Source organism: Callionymus lyra, chromosome 15, assembly GCF_982586985.1.
Source record: "Callionymus lyra chromosome 15, fCalLyr1.hap1.1, whole genome shotgun sequence".
NCBI classification, from domain to species: Eukaryota; Metazoa; Chordata; class Actinopteri; order Syngnathiformes; family Callionymidae; genus Callionymus; species Callionymus lyra.
In genome coordinates, this window is record NC_141832.1 from 6,787,169 (window position 1) to 6,802,208 (window position 15,040).

The following is a 15,040-nucleotide window of genomic DNA, read 5'->3' on the forward strand; positions in this document are numbered from 1 at the left end:
ACGACAGTGATCCTGAGTGAGTCCAGACTTTGATTGGGTTTTTGTTCTTTTTAATGTCGATTCGACGAGACTTTGAGGAAAGAAGAACGTTCGGGGATCAGAGTAAATATGTTGTAGATGAAGCAGGAGTTTAACTGTCAGATTGTGACTGAAGGTTTTGAGTCCAGCTCAGGCAGAACCGAAGTCCTCGGAGTCTCTTATCCAGACCCGCACCAGCGTCGTTAGCTTGAGATCGAGTTGGTTCGATGAAGTCTTGGGTTGTGAAGGAAGACAAAGACTTGAGGTGTTCAAACTCTTTTAGCTTCTTAACTTAATTCCATCGTGAGAAACCGAGTCACTTGGACAAGATTCAACGTCCGATGGTTGGTCTTGACGCCAGAGACGACAGGAAGGTTCACTTCGTCGAGGCAGGAAGTTTTAACTCGAGCGGTTCGTCGCCGAAGACGCCGCTCGCGCCGGCTCAGGGTCCGTCGGCCGCTAACCTAGTGTTCTGTGTTGAAGGTTGTCGTGGCTCAGAGGCCGGTCCTCGCAGCTCACCCACTCCGTCTGGGGGGCCCCACGGAGGCTCCAACGAAGAGATCTGGGTACTGCGCAAGACTGTGGCAGGTAACTGAGCCGCACGGCGCTGAACCCTCAACCCCCTGGTATCGTAAGACGCCGGGCCCTTCTACACCTGGGAGTGGGTTTGAAGAGACGGGACTGTGATTGGATCATGACCACAGGGTAGTCTTGACACTTGCTGACCCAGAGTTTGTGTGTAGAAGAGTCTAAAAGAAGCGAGTGAGTGAGTTGGAGAAAATGAAGGTTGTGGGTTCAAAGGCGCTGTAAGGCATCAGGAAGGTTGAAAGGTCTGCCTTTAATGAAGAACTTCTAGCTGTGTTATTGAGGACATGATGTTCATACAGACGTGAGACCATAGAGACCCGGAGTATCTGAGATTCCAAGAGGAACGAGTGGATATTTGTGTCGATGTTCGAGGCTACATGAGACCAGTCAGGTCAGACTGAACGTGGTCATTAGACCCAATCACACAAAGTCTAACCCCAAGTGTACAACGAGTCTGGAATCAAAGGTCCTACAGTATCTGACATCCATGTTCGCCATTGTTGCCCCCCCCCCCGATAATGAAGAGTCTGTTCCACATGTGGCCCAGTACCATGTGCTGGCATTGACAAAACAAAGTGGTAAAGTTCAAGGACACGCAACCGTGTACAGTCCTGGTCGTCCGTTGAATCAAAGACTTGCAGAAGTTACAGGCGGGTGAAGATGACCTTCACACTCGTGAACATCAAGGTCATGTTTTCTTGACCCTTGCTTTGTTTGTTCAGGTCCAACCTTTTGCTAATCAGGAGAGAAAATTGACTTGTTGGACACTAAAGTTTTGAGATGAGTCTAGTTCAGGTTCAACCTTCACTTGTAAAAGCTGCTACAAACTAAATTATACTAAATTATACTGTCCCACTTACAATACACCTGTGCTGTGTCTCAAATCACACACTTATCTTAGTATACTAGAAGTTAGTATCATCAGGATAGTGTACGTACTAACTAGTAACTAATCCTCCACAGATAGTATGTCTCAAATCACACACTTCTCTTAGTATACTAGAAGTTTGTATCATCAGGATAGTGTACGTACTAACTAGTAACTAATCCTCCACAGATAGTATGTCTCAAATCACATACTTCTCTTAGTATACTAGAAGTTAGTATGCATCAGTATAGTGTACGTACTAACTAGTAACTAATCCTCCGCAGATAGTATGTCTCAAATCACACACTTCTCTTAGTATACTAGAAGTAAGTGTGCATCGGGATAGTGTACGTACTAACTAGTAACTAATCCTCCACAGATAGTATGTCTCAAATCACACACTTCTCTTAGTATACTAGAAGTTAGTGTGCATCGGGATAGTGTACGTACTAACTAGTAACTAATCCTCCGCAGATAGTATGTCTCAAATCACACACTTCTCTTAGTATACTAGAAGTTAGTGTGCATCGGGATAGTGTACGTACTAACTAGTAACTAATCCTCCACAGATAGTATGTCTCAAATCAAAACTCTGCTGCTACACACTAACAGGAAATGTTGTGACAGCTTCTTCCTCTTCTACTGCTATTTAACCATGATTTCAACCAGCTGTAGGAACACTAGCGACACCTGCTGGCAGTAATTTTGCAAGTTTGGAAGAAGAAATAAATATGAGAAACAAAATATTTGCGAGATATTTACGCGGATACCAGCAGCGAAGACGTGTCATCTTCGTACTGCTGCTGAAAATACATCTGGAAGTATATGAATATATATATATATATATATATATATATATATATATATACTTCGCTCTTCCGTCACTCACCCATCAATATATATATATATATATATATATATATATATATATATATATATATATGAAGTAACTTCCGTTTACAACGTCACTAAGATGGAGTCGTTTAGTGTAGAAAGTGTCCATCAATCCATACTCAGTTTTGTGTGTGTTTTAGTAAAAATCTAGTGTGTATGGAGCACTTTATTTACATACTAAGAATTGAGATGCACTTACGCACTAAACATACGAACTTTGAGTACACAAGTATGTGATTTGAGACACAGCACAGAACCCCTACTGGTGGCTCAGGGTCGTGACAACAAGCAGCTTCATTTTCAATCTGAACTTCAACGCGACTACGCTCTTGCGTCGGCGACAACCGGACCTCAGATACTCCTGGACCCGTGACCTCAACACTTCATCCTAACGTTAGCTGGTGAACGTGTAGGACTGCAGGCATCTGCATCCGTCTGTGTGTGCGCTGGTGTTGGTGTGAGTCAAGTGTGTGTGTGTGTGTGGGGGGTGGGCTAAGTGAGAAGTCTGTCTCGTCCACTTCGCTCATCCGTCACTCACCCATCAATCAAATCACTGTCTGTCCATCAGAACCAGCTGCCCAGTGCATTCAATGGAGAGTCACACCGACCGTCTGGACCTCGGCTAAACCATGTGTGTTTGTTTCCATCTGTGTGTCGCTTGACTGCGAATCTGCGCCTGTGGCTGCTGGTGTTCGTGTGTGTGTGTGTCTTGAATGGTCGGTCGTTACAGGCGGAGACCGAAGCAGCCTCGGGAGCTCGGGCAGCGTGACCAGCGTCCGGTCCTCGGGCAGCGGTCAGAGCGCCGGCAGCGCCGCTCACGTCCTCCACGCTCAGGCCGAGGGCGTGAAGGTACGAGGCGCACAGAACCAGACGTTAAAAATGATTTATCTCCGCTCGAGAAGTTGACAATTGTGGCTAAATTCCGTCTCATTTCTGTTCCTTCGCAGCTTCTCGCCACAGTCCTGTCCCAGTCCACCAAAACCAAGGAGCATCTGTTGGATCAGACCAAGTCTTTGGACCAGCCTCCAGGTACACAACGAACAAAATACTTTCAGTGACCGTCAGAATATCAACACTGGTTGTCATCGTCCTTGACGACGGTTACACATCGTGACGGTTCGGAACCAAAATGCGGTTTATCTCTAGTTTTCCCCCAAAATCTATTTAGAATGTTTGTTCGTGGGACAACACTGCGGCTGCTGCCGTCTCTGTTCCACCAGTTCAACACCTTTACAGTGATTTAAGTGACACACTTCCAGCACCGCTCGACACCACCCTGTTGTGTTTCCACTGCCTGTGGTGAACGCCACGAAACGTGAGGCGACGTCGTACGTACCAGACACGAAAAGGTCCGGACGACATATCGTACTTCGCAGTGTTTTATAAAAATAAATGTTTCTTGTGTCGTTGAGTCGCGCTGCCGACTCTTCAGCGACGTCCCTCTCTGACCAATCAGGGGCCGGCAGACGTTCCCAGGTAGAGTGGAGTCGAGTGAGGCCGAGAGGATCCTACACTACACTTTGACCATCTGTTGATGAAAAAGTTGCAGAAACTGTCTTGAATCCTGATGGATCAACAGTGTGTAGTTGTGTCTCTGTCAGGACTCACACCTCCGACACACAACTACACTAACGTGCTCGAGCGAGTCTGAGCCGGTGACTCAAAAAATGACGTTTCTTCCTCCAGGCTCCAACAACTCCTCTCGCACGTCCAGCCTCTCCGGCTGTCCACTCCACGAAGCGCCGCCTTACGACGCCACGGTGTCCAGGAAAGGGGAGGCTCTAGGCGAGGGGAAGGTAGGACCGTCCCGGATCCACTAGACTCCCTCTCTCTCTTGCTCTCTCTCTCTCTCGCTCTCTCTCTCCGTCACACACATCGCTCACTGCCTCATCACAACAACTCCACGTTCACTACACAAAGATGACCCAACGGTTTCTCTCACAACTGGCCTCGTCCGTGTTGAGCGTGTTCGGCTGCAGCCGCGACGCGGTGAGTCTCGTGGGTCTCGCTCACATCCATCTTCACATCCATCCTCTCATCCATCCTCACATCCATCCTCACCCGTTTAAGTTGCAGCTCGTCACAGCTTTTTCTTACGTTGCCGCGACGACTCCTCGTCCATCATCTCAGTGTTTGACGACAGGATGAAATCTGACTGGTTTCTGTGTGTTCGTCGACATGTGTGCGCCCACGTTTGAGCCCTTATTGTATAAATGATTTAAAGCCTGATAACATGTGAGCATATTTAATAGCAGGTGTTGTGATGAGTGTGTGTGTGTGTGTGTGTGTCGTGCCATGTAAGTCGTGTTATCACTGCCATCTGTTAGCTTCATTCCCAGCTCCTCAATATCCCTTCAGGATAATGTTCTGTATCGTCTCATATTTAAACGTGGATATCGTGAAGTAAAACGTGATGGTTCACGTCGACGCTCCTTTATTCTCACTCGCACCTCCTTGAGTCTAAGAGTATTTAGAATAGATGGCCTTGAAGTAACCCATCGTTGAGCAGATGAACTTGAGTTGGTCACAATGAAAGGTCCACGACTCGCTCACTACCTTCTGTCTTCACGGCCTGGTTCTGTAAGTGAGACTAGAAACCGTCAGAAACAAAACACCTTTCGGACTCACTTGGACTCGTTTGATACGCACCATGGCCTTCAAACATTTCTCTGCTCCGTGGAGGCTGAAGATACTATGGTGTGTAACTATCATGGCTCCTGGTCCTGACCTGCTTAGGAAGAAGATCCAGTGACGCAGCAGATCACAATGTATGAACATGTGATTCTTTGTGATCCAAATACCTCATGGACCCGGTTCTGGGTTGCACCCGGGACGTTGGAATGTCAACATGTGCCATGGTGGACGTTAAGAACCATCCGGCCGGGACCATACATGGATCCACTACCAGTGAACGAACACATGGAGGCAGTGTCTGTGACAATCCTTGTCTCAGATTGTCAGTCATGGCTCAGCTCGTGTTGACCTGGTGAGCACCTCAAGAACCTCCTCTCTCATAGACCATCAGAGGAAGCTTCTAAAAGATCCAGGAGGAAACCTTCAGGATGTCTATGGAATGATGTCGCGTCATATTAGGTCGTCTCATCCGACAGAATTGTCGCATTCCGAGCCGTCTCTATGGCGTCTTTAACCTGCACCGTGACCGAACCTGGACCACTGAAAACCTTCACCCCAGTACCACCATAAACTGGCACCACAAGGTCTTCCTTGAAGTTCCACCATCATGTACTTGTTGCAAAAGTCGTGGGCTTTTAATTGTGACCAATCCAACAATGACCCCTCGTGGTGAGGGTCTAAAAAAAACGTGATCTCGGGCCCTGTTTGTCTGGACCTTAAGAACCTAAAGAACCAGTGTCTTCTCTCCTGTAGAGCTCAGAGGCCGTTGTCCAATGGCTGAGCGACTTTCAGCTGCAGGTCTACGCTCCAAACTTCCTGGGCGCTGGCTATGACTTGCCCACCATTAGCCGAATGACCCCGGAGGTAAGGCACCTGACACCCCCCCCCCCCCCCATTCCTCCTCACGGCAATCCACCTTCAGGACCCTCAAGAGGAGCAGCACAAAGTCTCAGTGCTAGCTTTCATAGCCTCACAGCTGATGATCCAAGTAGATGAATCAGAGTTTGTTTTTCCAACACCTCAAATAAATGTGTTTCCATGTTGCTGAATCTTCTCATGGAGTCACTGACAGGAAACAGTTTCAGGATCGGCATCGACACTGTTCTTATGAAATTGATCTTGGAATAGAAACCCCTGAGTTATCATCATAATCTCACGTTCTACGAATTGGTGCGAAGCCCTCTAACTGCTTCGCTATTGGTTTATCCTCGAGGCCCCTACTCGTCTCTGAGAAAGCTTTTGTGAACTCGCCACCCAGCCCAAAATATACCCGCCGCACTTCCTCCAACTGAAAACTCAGCTAGAAAGACGGCTGCTGTGCGACGAGGTTAGAGGGCTTCGCACCAATTCGTAGAACCTGAGATTATGATGACAACTCAGGGGTTCTACGTCAATTGGTGCTCCGCCCTCTAACCGCTTCGCTATTGGTTTTAACCCAAAGTGAAGCCCGACGGGATCAATGTACCCCCAGCTAGACGCCGTTCCTGACAGCAGCATCACTAGGGCCCCGCCAGCCCAGGATCCAAATCCATTGGGGCAGCGGGCCTCGGGGGAATGGAATCGCTCAAAAACAGTATGAACTACTGATACTGACGCCATGTCGAGGAGATAGGCTCTAGCGAAGGCTGAAGTGACAACGGAACAACGGAACACTGGGATCGGACGCAATGACACTGATGACTCCTCGACTCAAAGGAAGACACTCAGGGCTAATGGGGAGAGCACAAGCTCACTCGTTCTCTTCGTGGATGTCTGTACCAGAAGGAGAGAGACTTCAAACAAAATATCCAGTGGGACTTGGTCAAGGGGCTCAAATGTCAGGTCTGCCAGAGAATCCAGCATCAGCTGGAGATCCCGTCAATTGGTTCCAGTGCTGCCTCCACACACTTGGTGAAGGTCCTGGGTGACAGAGAGTAGCCGCACGGGAGTCAAGTTTATTGACACACTCGATCCTCGAGGGCGAAACACAAGTACTTCTGATGTCTCTCGACTATCAGAACGTGAAAGTATGCGTCGATCAGGTCGATAGATGTCATCCAATCTCCTGGACTTACACCTGTCAGCAGTAGAAACAGGCGGGTGGCTATAAACCTGTTCAAATAGCTGAGGTCCAGGATGGGCCCCCATCCACCAGAAGACCGGTGGATGAAGGTCCACACCGGACCCCTGGCCCAAGGAAGTACCGGGAGTAAAACCAGCTCATCATCTCTGCTGCTGGATCTCTTCTTCGGCATAGTAAAGACCTTGTTTCTTAGACAGGATAATTTCTCCTGTTCCGCCACGCGTGTCCAGAGAATCCCTGAAAACGCGGGGTTGACGGTCAAACTGGAGCGCATAGCCCCGCCTGATTACTTCCCTCTGCCATCTGGAATGAAGTAAAACCAGGCGACTCCAAGCCGAATAATGTTCCGTCAGAACCGCAGCCCTGACGAACTTTAGGTTGTCCTCCGGCCCGCCACTGTCACAGGGCAGGCCGTTGACGAAAGGGCATAACATGAGTCGCTTCTCCATCTCCTGAACCAACAGCGCATGTACTCCCCTCTCCAGGGAGTCTTAGAGCTTCATGCACACATTGTTCACTTCAATATTCATTCGCCATCATTACATTCCACTGTCAGACCAGAGATGAGGCGGGGCCTCGAGGATAAACCAATAGCGAAGCGGTTAGAGGGCGGAGCACCAAATGAAGTAGAACCTGTGGTGCGCTCACGTCTTCTCCAGGATTGAGCAGCACCCTAGTGGTGAAGAGCTGTTAACGGTCTCAGGAGGCTTGAAACATGGATCTGAGCAGGTGTAACGTAGTTGAACCTCGTCATGTTGAGGTTCACTCTCGTGCCTCCGTCTACACTTGCCAGGAAAACACTGAATTATTTGTGTGTTTACGTTGCTGCTGCTGAGAGTGACTTTATTTTTAGAAACTCGTAGTAGAAGTCCCGACTCTGTTGTGTGTTTGTGAGCTCCAGGCTAGTGTGTGTCTGTAGCTACACTCGAGTGACACAATTCAAGTCAAGTTTAACAAAAGCTTCTTTTTCATCACAACATCTGAACATCACGACATCCACACAACTTAACATCACGACATCTTAACAAAAGGTAACATCACAACATCTTAACAAGTTAACATCACGACATCTCTGCTGCTTCTGCAACTCTTTATCACAAGTTGATTCTTCTGAGTGTGTTAATGTGTCCGTGTGCGCTTGTGTGTGTACATGTGTGCATGTGTGTGTCTTTAACTGGTCTACTTGTGCCTGTAGGACCTGACAGCGATCGGAGTCTCTAAACCAGGTCACAGGAAGAAAGTGACGTCAGAGATAAACAAACTCGGGGTCACAGAGTTTATCCCTGAGCAGAAGCCTGTGAGTGACGACAACTACACACTCAACTCCACACTCCACACACTTAACTACACTCTACACTAAACTACACACTCAACTACACACTTAACTACATACTCCACACACTTAACTACACACTCTACACTGAACTACACACTCAACTACACACGCCACACTCAACTACACACTGAACTACACACTCCATACACTTAACTACACACTCCACACTGAACTACACACTCCACACTGAACTACGCACTACACACTGAACTACACACTTGATTTCACACTCCACATTGAACTCCACACTCCACACTGAACACACTGAACTACACACTTAACTTCACACTGAACTACACACTACACACTGAACTACACACTTAACTCCACATTCCACACTGAACTACACACTTAACTTCACACTCCACACTGAACACACTGAACTACACACTCCACACAAGTAACAATAATTATTGATTGTATATGAAAAACACAAAAACAATCGAATCTAAATCCATTTATTTAATTAAACGTCTGAAACAACAAATCATTCAAAAGTGTTTCTTTCATTCAAGCATAAATAACGAGATAAACATCAACAATGAGAGCAAAGGTCACAGGTCAGGGTTTAAAAGGTTCTCGCGTTCTTCAGGCGACTCTGGCCGAGTGGTTGTCGTACATCGGTCTGGGTCAGTACCACCAGGTGTTGGTGCAGAACGGCTACGAGAACATCGACTTCATCACCGACATCACGTGGGAGGACCTGCAGGAGATCGGCATCACCAAGCTGGGTGAGCGACCATGTTTGATCACATGACCCGACGAGTGCGTCGTCCTCAACTGTCGCCGCCGCAGGTCACCAGAAGAAGCTCATGCTGGCGGTGAAGAGACTGGCGGAGATGCAGCGTAACTCGGACGCGCGCGGCTCGCTCCGGAAGAAGCCGCCGCCCATCACGCAGCAGCAGGAAGTGATGTCGCTGGACAGCCCGCCGCCCGACGGTGAGTGGTGCACGCTGCTGTCAATCATCTGACTGAAGTGGTCGTTTCTCCGCAGAGTTGATGTCGCCCAAGATGAGCAGCTTCCAGGACGGTGACCTGAGCAACGACCTCCAGAATGCCCTGACGCAGCCTCCTCAAGAGGTCAAGTCTCAGCGGACCCGGACCCCCAGCAAAGACCACGATGAGGTTCCTGGGGGCCCGCCCAAGAAGGAGGCGCGGACTATGAGGCAGCAGAGCAGCCAAGGAAGTAGCTCCTCCCACCGGGGGAGTGTTTCCTCTCAAGGCAAACACAGACACTCCCAGCCGGCGCCCCCCTACACCCCCCCACACACGCCGACCAAGACCAGGACTTCCTCTTCTTCCTCCACCTCTTCGGTCCAGAGCGCGCCTTTACCTCAGTCCAAACAGAAACCGCAGTACATCCAGGGCGAGAGACCCCAGTCCCCACGCTCGCACCCGCCCCAGTCCCCCACTCACCGTGCCCCCCCTCAGCACCACCCACACGTGAACGACACCCGGGAGAGTCCCACGTCCCAGGTCCCAATGCTCTGTCTCCCCCCTGAGGCGGAGCTAGAGGACGGATCCGAACCCTCCGCCCTTCAGCAGAAGCGAGCCCACAGCCTGAGCCGTCACGCCGTCTCGGACGGAGAGTGCGACGGTGGCGGGGAGGCGGAGGTCACAGGGGTCCAGCGATCGACCGCCGCCCGGGCCGACGGCGTCAAATACGCTACGGTGACTCATCGTGTCAGTCGCAGTCACTCCGTCCGCAACCAGAACAAGACCGTCCCCCGCAACCACACGCAGTCCCTCGCCCTGCGTCAGAAGAAGAAAGGTCCGCCTCCACCGCCGCCCAAACGCTCCAGCTCCGCCATCTCCAGCTCCAACTCCAACCTGACCGAGGCGAACCCGCCGCAGGTGCTGACCACCTCCGGAGGTCTGCTGGACGTGCCTTACACCCCGCAGCGGCGCGCCAGCGACTCCGGGATGTCGGTGGACGTGGCCGCCGTGGAGACCAACAGCGTAGGAAGTGTGAGAAGCATCGCCGCCATGTTGGAAATGTCCTCCATTGGTGGAGGAGCCAAAGGGATGGCGCTTCAGAAGAATCTCCTTCAGGTGAGAACATGTTTCCTGGTCAGTATGTCAGCATATGATTGATTGATTGATTGATCATCGCCGGTGTTCGACAGGTCGGCAAGACGCGTGACACCATCGGTCTGGACGGGGAAGTGGTCAACCGACGCCGGACCATCAGCGGCCCGGTCACTGAGCTGGTGGCTGCTGCTCTGAGGGAGCAGCCGGTGGTCTGTGCACCCCCTCGGACCTCACCTCCGCCTGCCGTGTCGCCCCCGCGACCCGGATCCACGGGCAGCGGCAGCTCCGTGGAAAACCTGCCGTTCGCGGACGAGGGGAGTCTGACCATCCGCCGGCAGGGACGAGAAGAAGAAGGACAGGTAGTTATCATCGTTACTTCTGTCCATGTGTCGTCTTCGTCAGCTCCTCATGTTTATGTGTCTTTGACTGTTTGTGCAACAACTGTCTCTTACCACGAACATATGAATTTTCCGTTAGTGTGTATTTTGTGTGTGTCTGCAGGGAGACACTGAGGGTCCCCCTGCAGACACAGACTTGATCCAGGAGCAGAACCCCAGAGTGGAGGAGACCACCCTGAAGAGACGCCCGCTCAGCACCAAAGGTCATCCAAACGGGTCGGACTTCACCCTGCAGGAGTCGTCCACCGTCAAGCGAAGGCCCAAGAGTCGGGACAAGGAGCCCGAAGGATATTCGGTTCCGGCCGACGGAGATCCCGGTGGCAGAGTGGCCCCGAACACGTCGCAGCCGGTTCCTTACCAGAATGGCACCGCGACCATGAAGCGCCGCCCCGTGTCCGAGGTCGGGGTGACTGAGCAGCCGCAGGCTCAGGTCCCTCCAGAAGCTCGTCCGGACGGCACCGACCAAACCGCTCCGGTGAGCAATGATCCCGGTCCGGTGAGGAAACCCAAACCTCCGGTGTCACCGAAGCCTATTGTGGCTCAGATCAAGAGACAAGGCCCACAAAACTCCCCGCAGGCCGCGCCAAACAAGAGAGTCCCTCTGCCAGGACCCGGCACACCCGGCAGTCCAGGTGAGATCTTTGTGCAGTTCTAGAGCTCGGTTTCTTACCTGCATCACTTTGTCCCCCACAGTCGAGGGGAAGAAGATCCCTCCACCAGTGTCCCCCAAACCGGCTCCTCCGCCCACAGCACCCAAACCTTCCAAGCTGCTGCACTCCATCACCAGCCCCCAGTCGCCCACCCCGGGCCCCCCGCCTATCAAGACGCACTCCAGCGTGTCCCGGCAAACCAGCTCGCCGCCCTCGCTACTCCAAGCCAACACCCCGAGCCCCCCCTACACTAAACCGGCCAGCCCGACCCCCCAGAGCCCCCACACCCCCCAGACGCCGACCACGCCTCAGACACCGCAGACTCCTCAAACTCCCGCCACTCCTAGCCCGACCCCGCCGCCGGTCAAACCTCCGCGCTCCTCCATCGGCGGCGTGTCGGTGGACAGCGGCATGACGGCGCTCGGGGTCACGGCACCAGTTGCCACGACTCCAGACTTCAACGTGGATTCTTTGGTGCATCAGAAGTTGGAGGAGACGAGCGCGTCCTTGGCTGCGGCGCTGCAGGCGGTGGAAGACAAGATCCTGCGACAAGAAGAGTGAGAACACACACACACACACAAACAAACACACACTCGCACAATCGATCGATCGACCAGAAGTCACAGATCGAGGTTAATCCAGAGTCGAGTCTTTTAAATGATAACGATGGTTCTTTAACGTGTCTGAAGAGTCCAACTTTCAAACATCTTGTTCATAGAGTCCTACACACCTGGGTGAGTCCAACATTCAAACATCTTGTTCATAGAGTCCTACACACCTGGGCGAGTCCAACATTCAAACGTCTTGTTCATAGAGTCCTACACACCTTGGCGAGTCCAACATTCAAACATCTTGTTCATAAAATAGTTATACACACCTGGGCGAGTCCAACATCTTGTTCATAGAGTCCTACACACCTGAACGAGTCCAACATTCAAACATCTTGTTCATAGAAGAGTCATACACACCTGGGCGAGTCCAACATCTTGTTCATAGAGTCCTACACACCTGGACAGGTCCAACATTCAAACATCTTGTTCATAGAAGAGTCATACACACCTGGGCGAGTCCAACATCTTGTTCATAGAGTCCTACACACCTGGACGAGTCCAACATTCAAACATCTTGTTCATAGAAGAGTCCTACACACCTGGGCGAGTCCAACTTTCAAACATCTTGTTCATAGAGTCCTACACACCTGGGCGAGTCCAACATTCAAACATCTGGTTCATTGAAGAGTCCTACACACCTGGGCGAGTCCAACCTTCAAACATCTTGTTCATAGAGTTCTACACACCTGGGCGAGTCCAACCTTCAAACATCTTGTTCATAGAGTCCTACACACCTGGGCGAGTCCAACCTTCAAACATCTTGTTCATAGAGTCCTACACACCTGGGCGAGTCCAACCTTCAAACAGCTTGTTCATAGAGTCCTACACACCTAGGCGAGTCCAACATCTTGTTCATAGAGTCCTACACACCTGGGCGAGTCAAACTTTCAAACATCCTGTTCATAGAGTCCTACACACCTTAGACGAGTCCAACATCTTGTTCATAGAGTCCTACACACCTGGGCGAGTCCAACCTTCAAACATCTTGTTCATAGAGTCCTACACACCTGGGCGAGTCCAACCTTCAAACAGCTTGTTCATAGAGTCCTACACACCTAGGCGAGTCAAACTTTCAAACATCTTGTTCATAGAGTCCTACACACCTTAGACGAGTCCAACATCTTGTTCATAGAGTCCTACACACCTGGGCAGTAGCAGTCAGAGTGACAGGTGTCCTGTGTGCAGGTCGGTGACGGAGCAGAAGACGACCGTCAGTATCCTGGACGACATCGGCAGCATGTTTGACGACCTCGCCGACCAGCTGGACGCCATGCTGGAGTAACCATAGCAACCAGAACTCCACGGAGACGAGGCGCACAATTTTATCTCCTTCCTCTCGTCCGCCTCCTCGCTGCTCCCCGTCCCGGCCAGAGGAGGCGCCGGAGAGACGGAGGTGACGCCAGAGACGTGTTCGTGGTCAGCATGGAGCGTTTGTCGACGGATCAATAATCTATAATCGATCATATTGCTTTGATGTCTTCTGTGAATGGTGCCCCCTGGTGTCGTGACCATGTACAGACTAGAAAACATTGATGTGACCAAACGTGGCGCGAGTGCGAGTCCGTCCTCGACACACACGGCAGAAGCACAAAAAAACAGTTTACACACACACACACCGACGCGGGAGCGCACAATAACACAACTCCAGCAGGTTGTCATGGAAACACCAGGAGAAGAAGTTACCTAGCAACAAACCCCAGCCTTTATCTTGATCACCAATACCCAGAATGCATCTGTGCGCGGGCAGAAACTTTTTGTTGAGTCTGACAATCGTCGCACAACGAAGACGCAACATCCCTCACTGTCCTGCGGGGGGCGCAGACGTGTTGAGTTGCAGCAGCAACAACGGCGGAGCTGCGAACTTGGCGGTGCTGATCCTCATCCCCGACGTCTCCCCCAGAGCTGTTACCCTTCTGAGCTGAGCCAGAGGACACGACTCGTCCTTTAGCGTCACCGCAGCAGGGATGAGGATCAGCGCCTCAGATTGTCACGTCGTGGTCATCGTGATGATATGAGCTGAGCCAGAAGGCATTGATCCCGTCTCCCGTAGAGACGAGGATCAGCACCTCCAGATGTTTCCCGACAATCTGCGGCTTCGTCACCACGGTTACGGCACAAAAAAAAAGGGACATTTGTGGGCGTGTCTTCTGGGTGGGACGCGATCCCATGATGCACCTGCATGAGTCCAGGCGAGTCTATATCAGAGTTAAACGTATAAATGCGACACCAAGAGGCGTTCGTGGCGCGTGGGATATTTTTCGGACGTGGCTTCTCGTGCTGCAGCGTCGTGTGTCGATGTTCGTCGTGTTTTTCTTTCGTATGAGTTGAAAACGCAGTCGTGGGTTTATTTCAAACATGTGCCTTGCTTCGTGCTTCGTTTGGGTCGCACACACACACACACACACACACACACACGTCAAAACTCACACTAGTTGAAGATGCGTTTACAGGCTGGGGAAATAATGGGAAATCTCAGCTGCCATTTATTTATGTATTTATTCTGAGGGAATGTTTTTTCTTTTAAACGTCGAACTGATGTTGAACGTCTTTGGTGAAAAGTTTTCATTGATTTACTCCTTTTGTTTTTTAACGTTTCAGTAAAAAAATTAGCATAAAATAATTTTAACCTCATCACGAAAATAACGAAACAAAAACATGTTTGAATGATTTGAATATTGTGTTTTTTTTTTAACGTTTGATTCAAAGACTTTGAAAATTGTCCGAGAAGAAAAACCCATGAAAAAATGTAGATATTTTTAATATATATTAAAAAAAACAACTTTAAATGTAATTATTCACAATAATAACGAAAAACTTTATCGAACAAATGTTTATCGCAGGAACGTAAATAGTTAACGAATGATTAAATAAAGATTGAAATTAAAAAACAACGTGAAAGTAAATCAGAAATTTGTAAAAAAAAAAAAGAACTTTGACATATTTTCACACC

At 50.2% G+C, this 15,040-nt stretch overlaps 1 protein-coding gene across 6 annotated transcripts in view; it reads left to right on the top strand.

Annotated features, from left to right (window-relative positions):
* caskin1 (CASK interacting protein 1) overlaps positions 1–15,040 on the top strand; it is a 58,571-nt gene that overhangs the window by 43,281 nt on the left and 250 nt on the right. For 2 of the 6 annotated variants that reach the window (XM_087809888.1, XM_087809892.1), the window contains 13 exons: positions 502–606; positions 3,099–3,217; positions 3,316–3,397; positions 4,055–4,164; positions 5,756–5,866; positions 8,260–8,361; positions 8,993–9,131; positions 9,196–9,339; positions 9,395–10,452; positions 10,527–10,790; positions 10,909–11,461; positions 11,523–12,036; positions 13,276–15,040. The exon at positions 13,276–15,040 is cut by the window's right edge and continues 250 nt beyond it. In XM_087809888.1, the coding sequence (XP_087666014.1) occupies positions 502–606; positions 3,099–3,217; positions 3,316–3,397; positions 4,055–4,164; positions 5,756–5,866; positions 8,260–8,361; positions 8,993–9,131; positions 9,196–9,339; positions 9,395–10,452; positions 10,527–10,790; positions 10,909–11,461; positions 11,523–12,036; positions 13,276–13,372 (3,398 nt within the window). In that variant the 3' untranslated portion in view covers positions 13,373–15,040. The remainder of the gene's footprint in view (positions 1–501; positions 607–3,098; positions 3,218–3,315; positions 3,398–4,054; positions 4,165–5,755; positions 5,867–8,259; positions 8,362–8,992; positions 9,132–9,195; positions 9,340–9,394; positions 10,453–10,526; positions 10,791–10,908; positions 11,462–11,522; positions 12,037–13,275) is intronic. The other 4 variants (XM_087809890.1, XM_087809893.1, XM_087809889.1 and 1 more) reach the window with 3 other exon arrangements.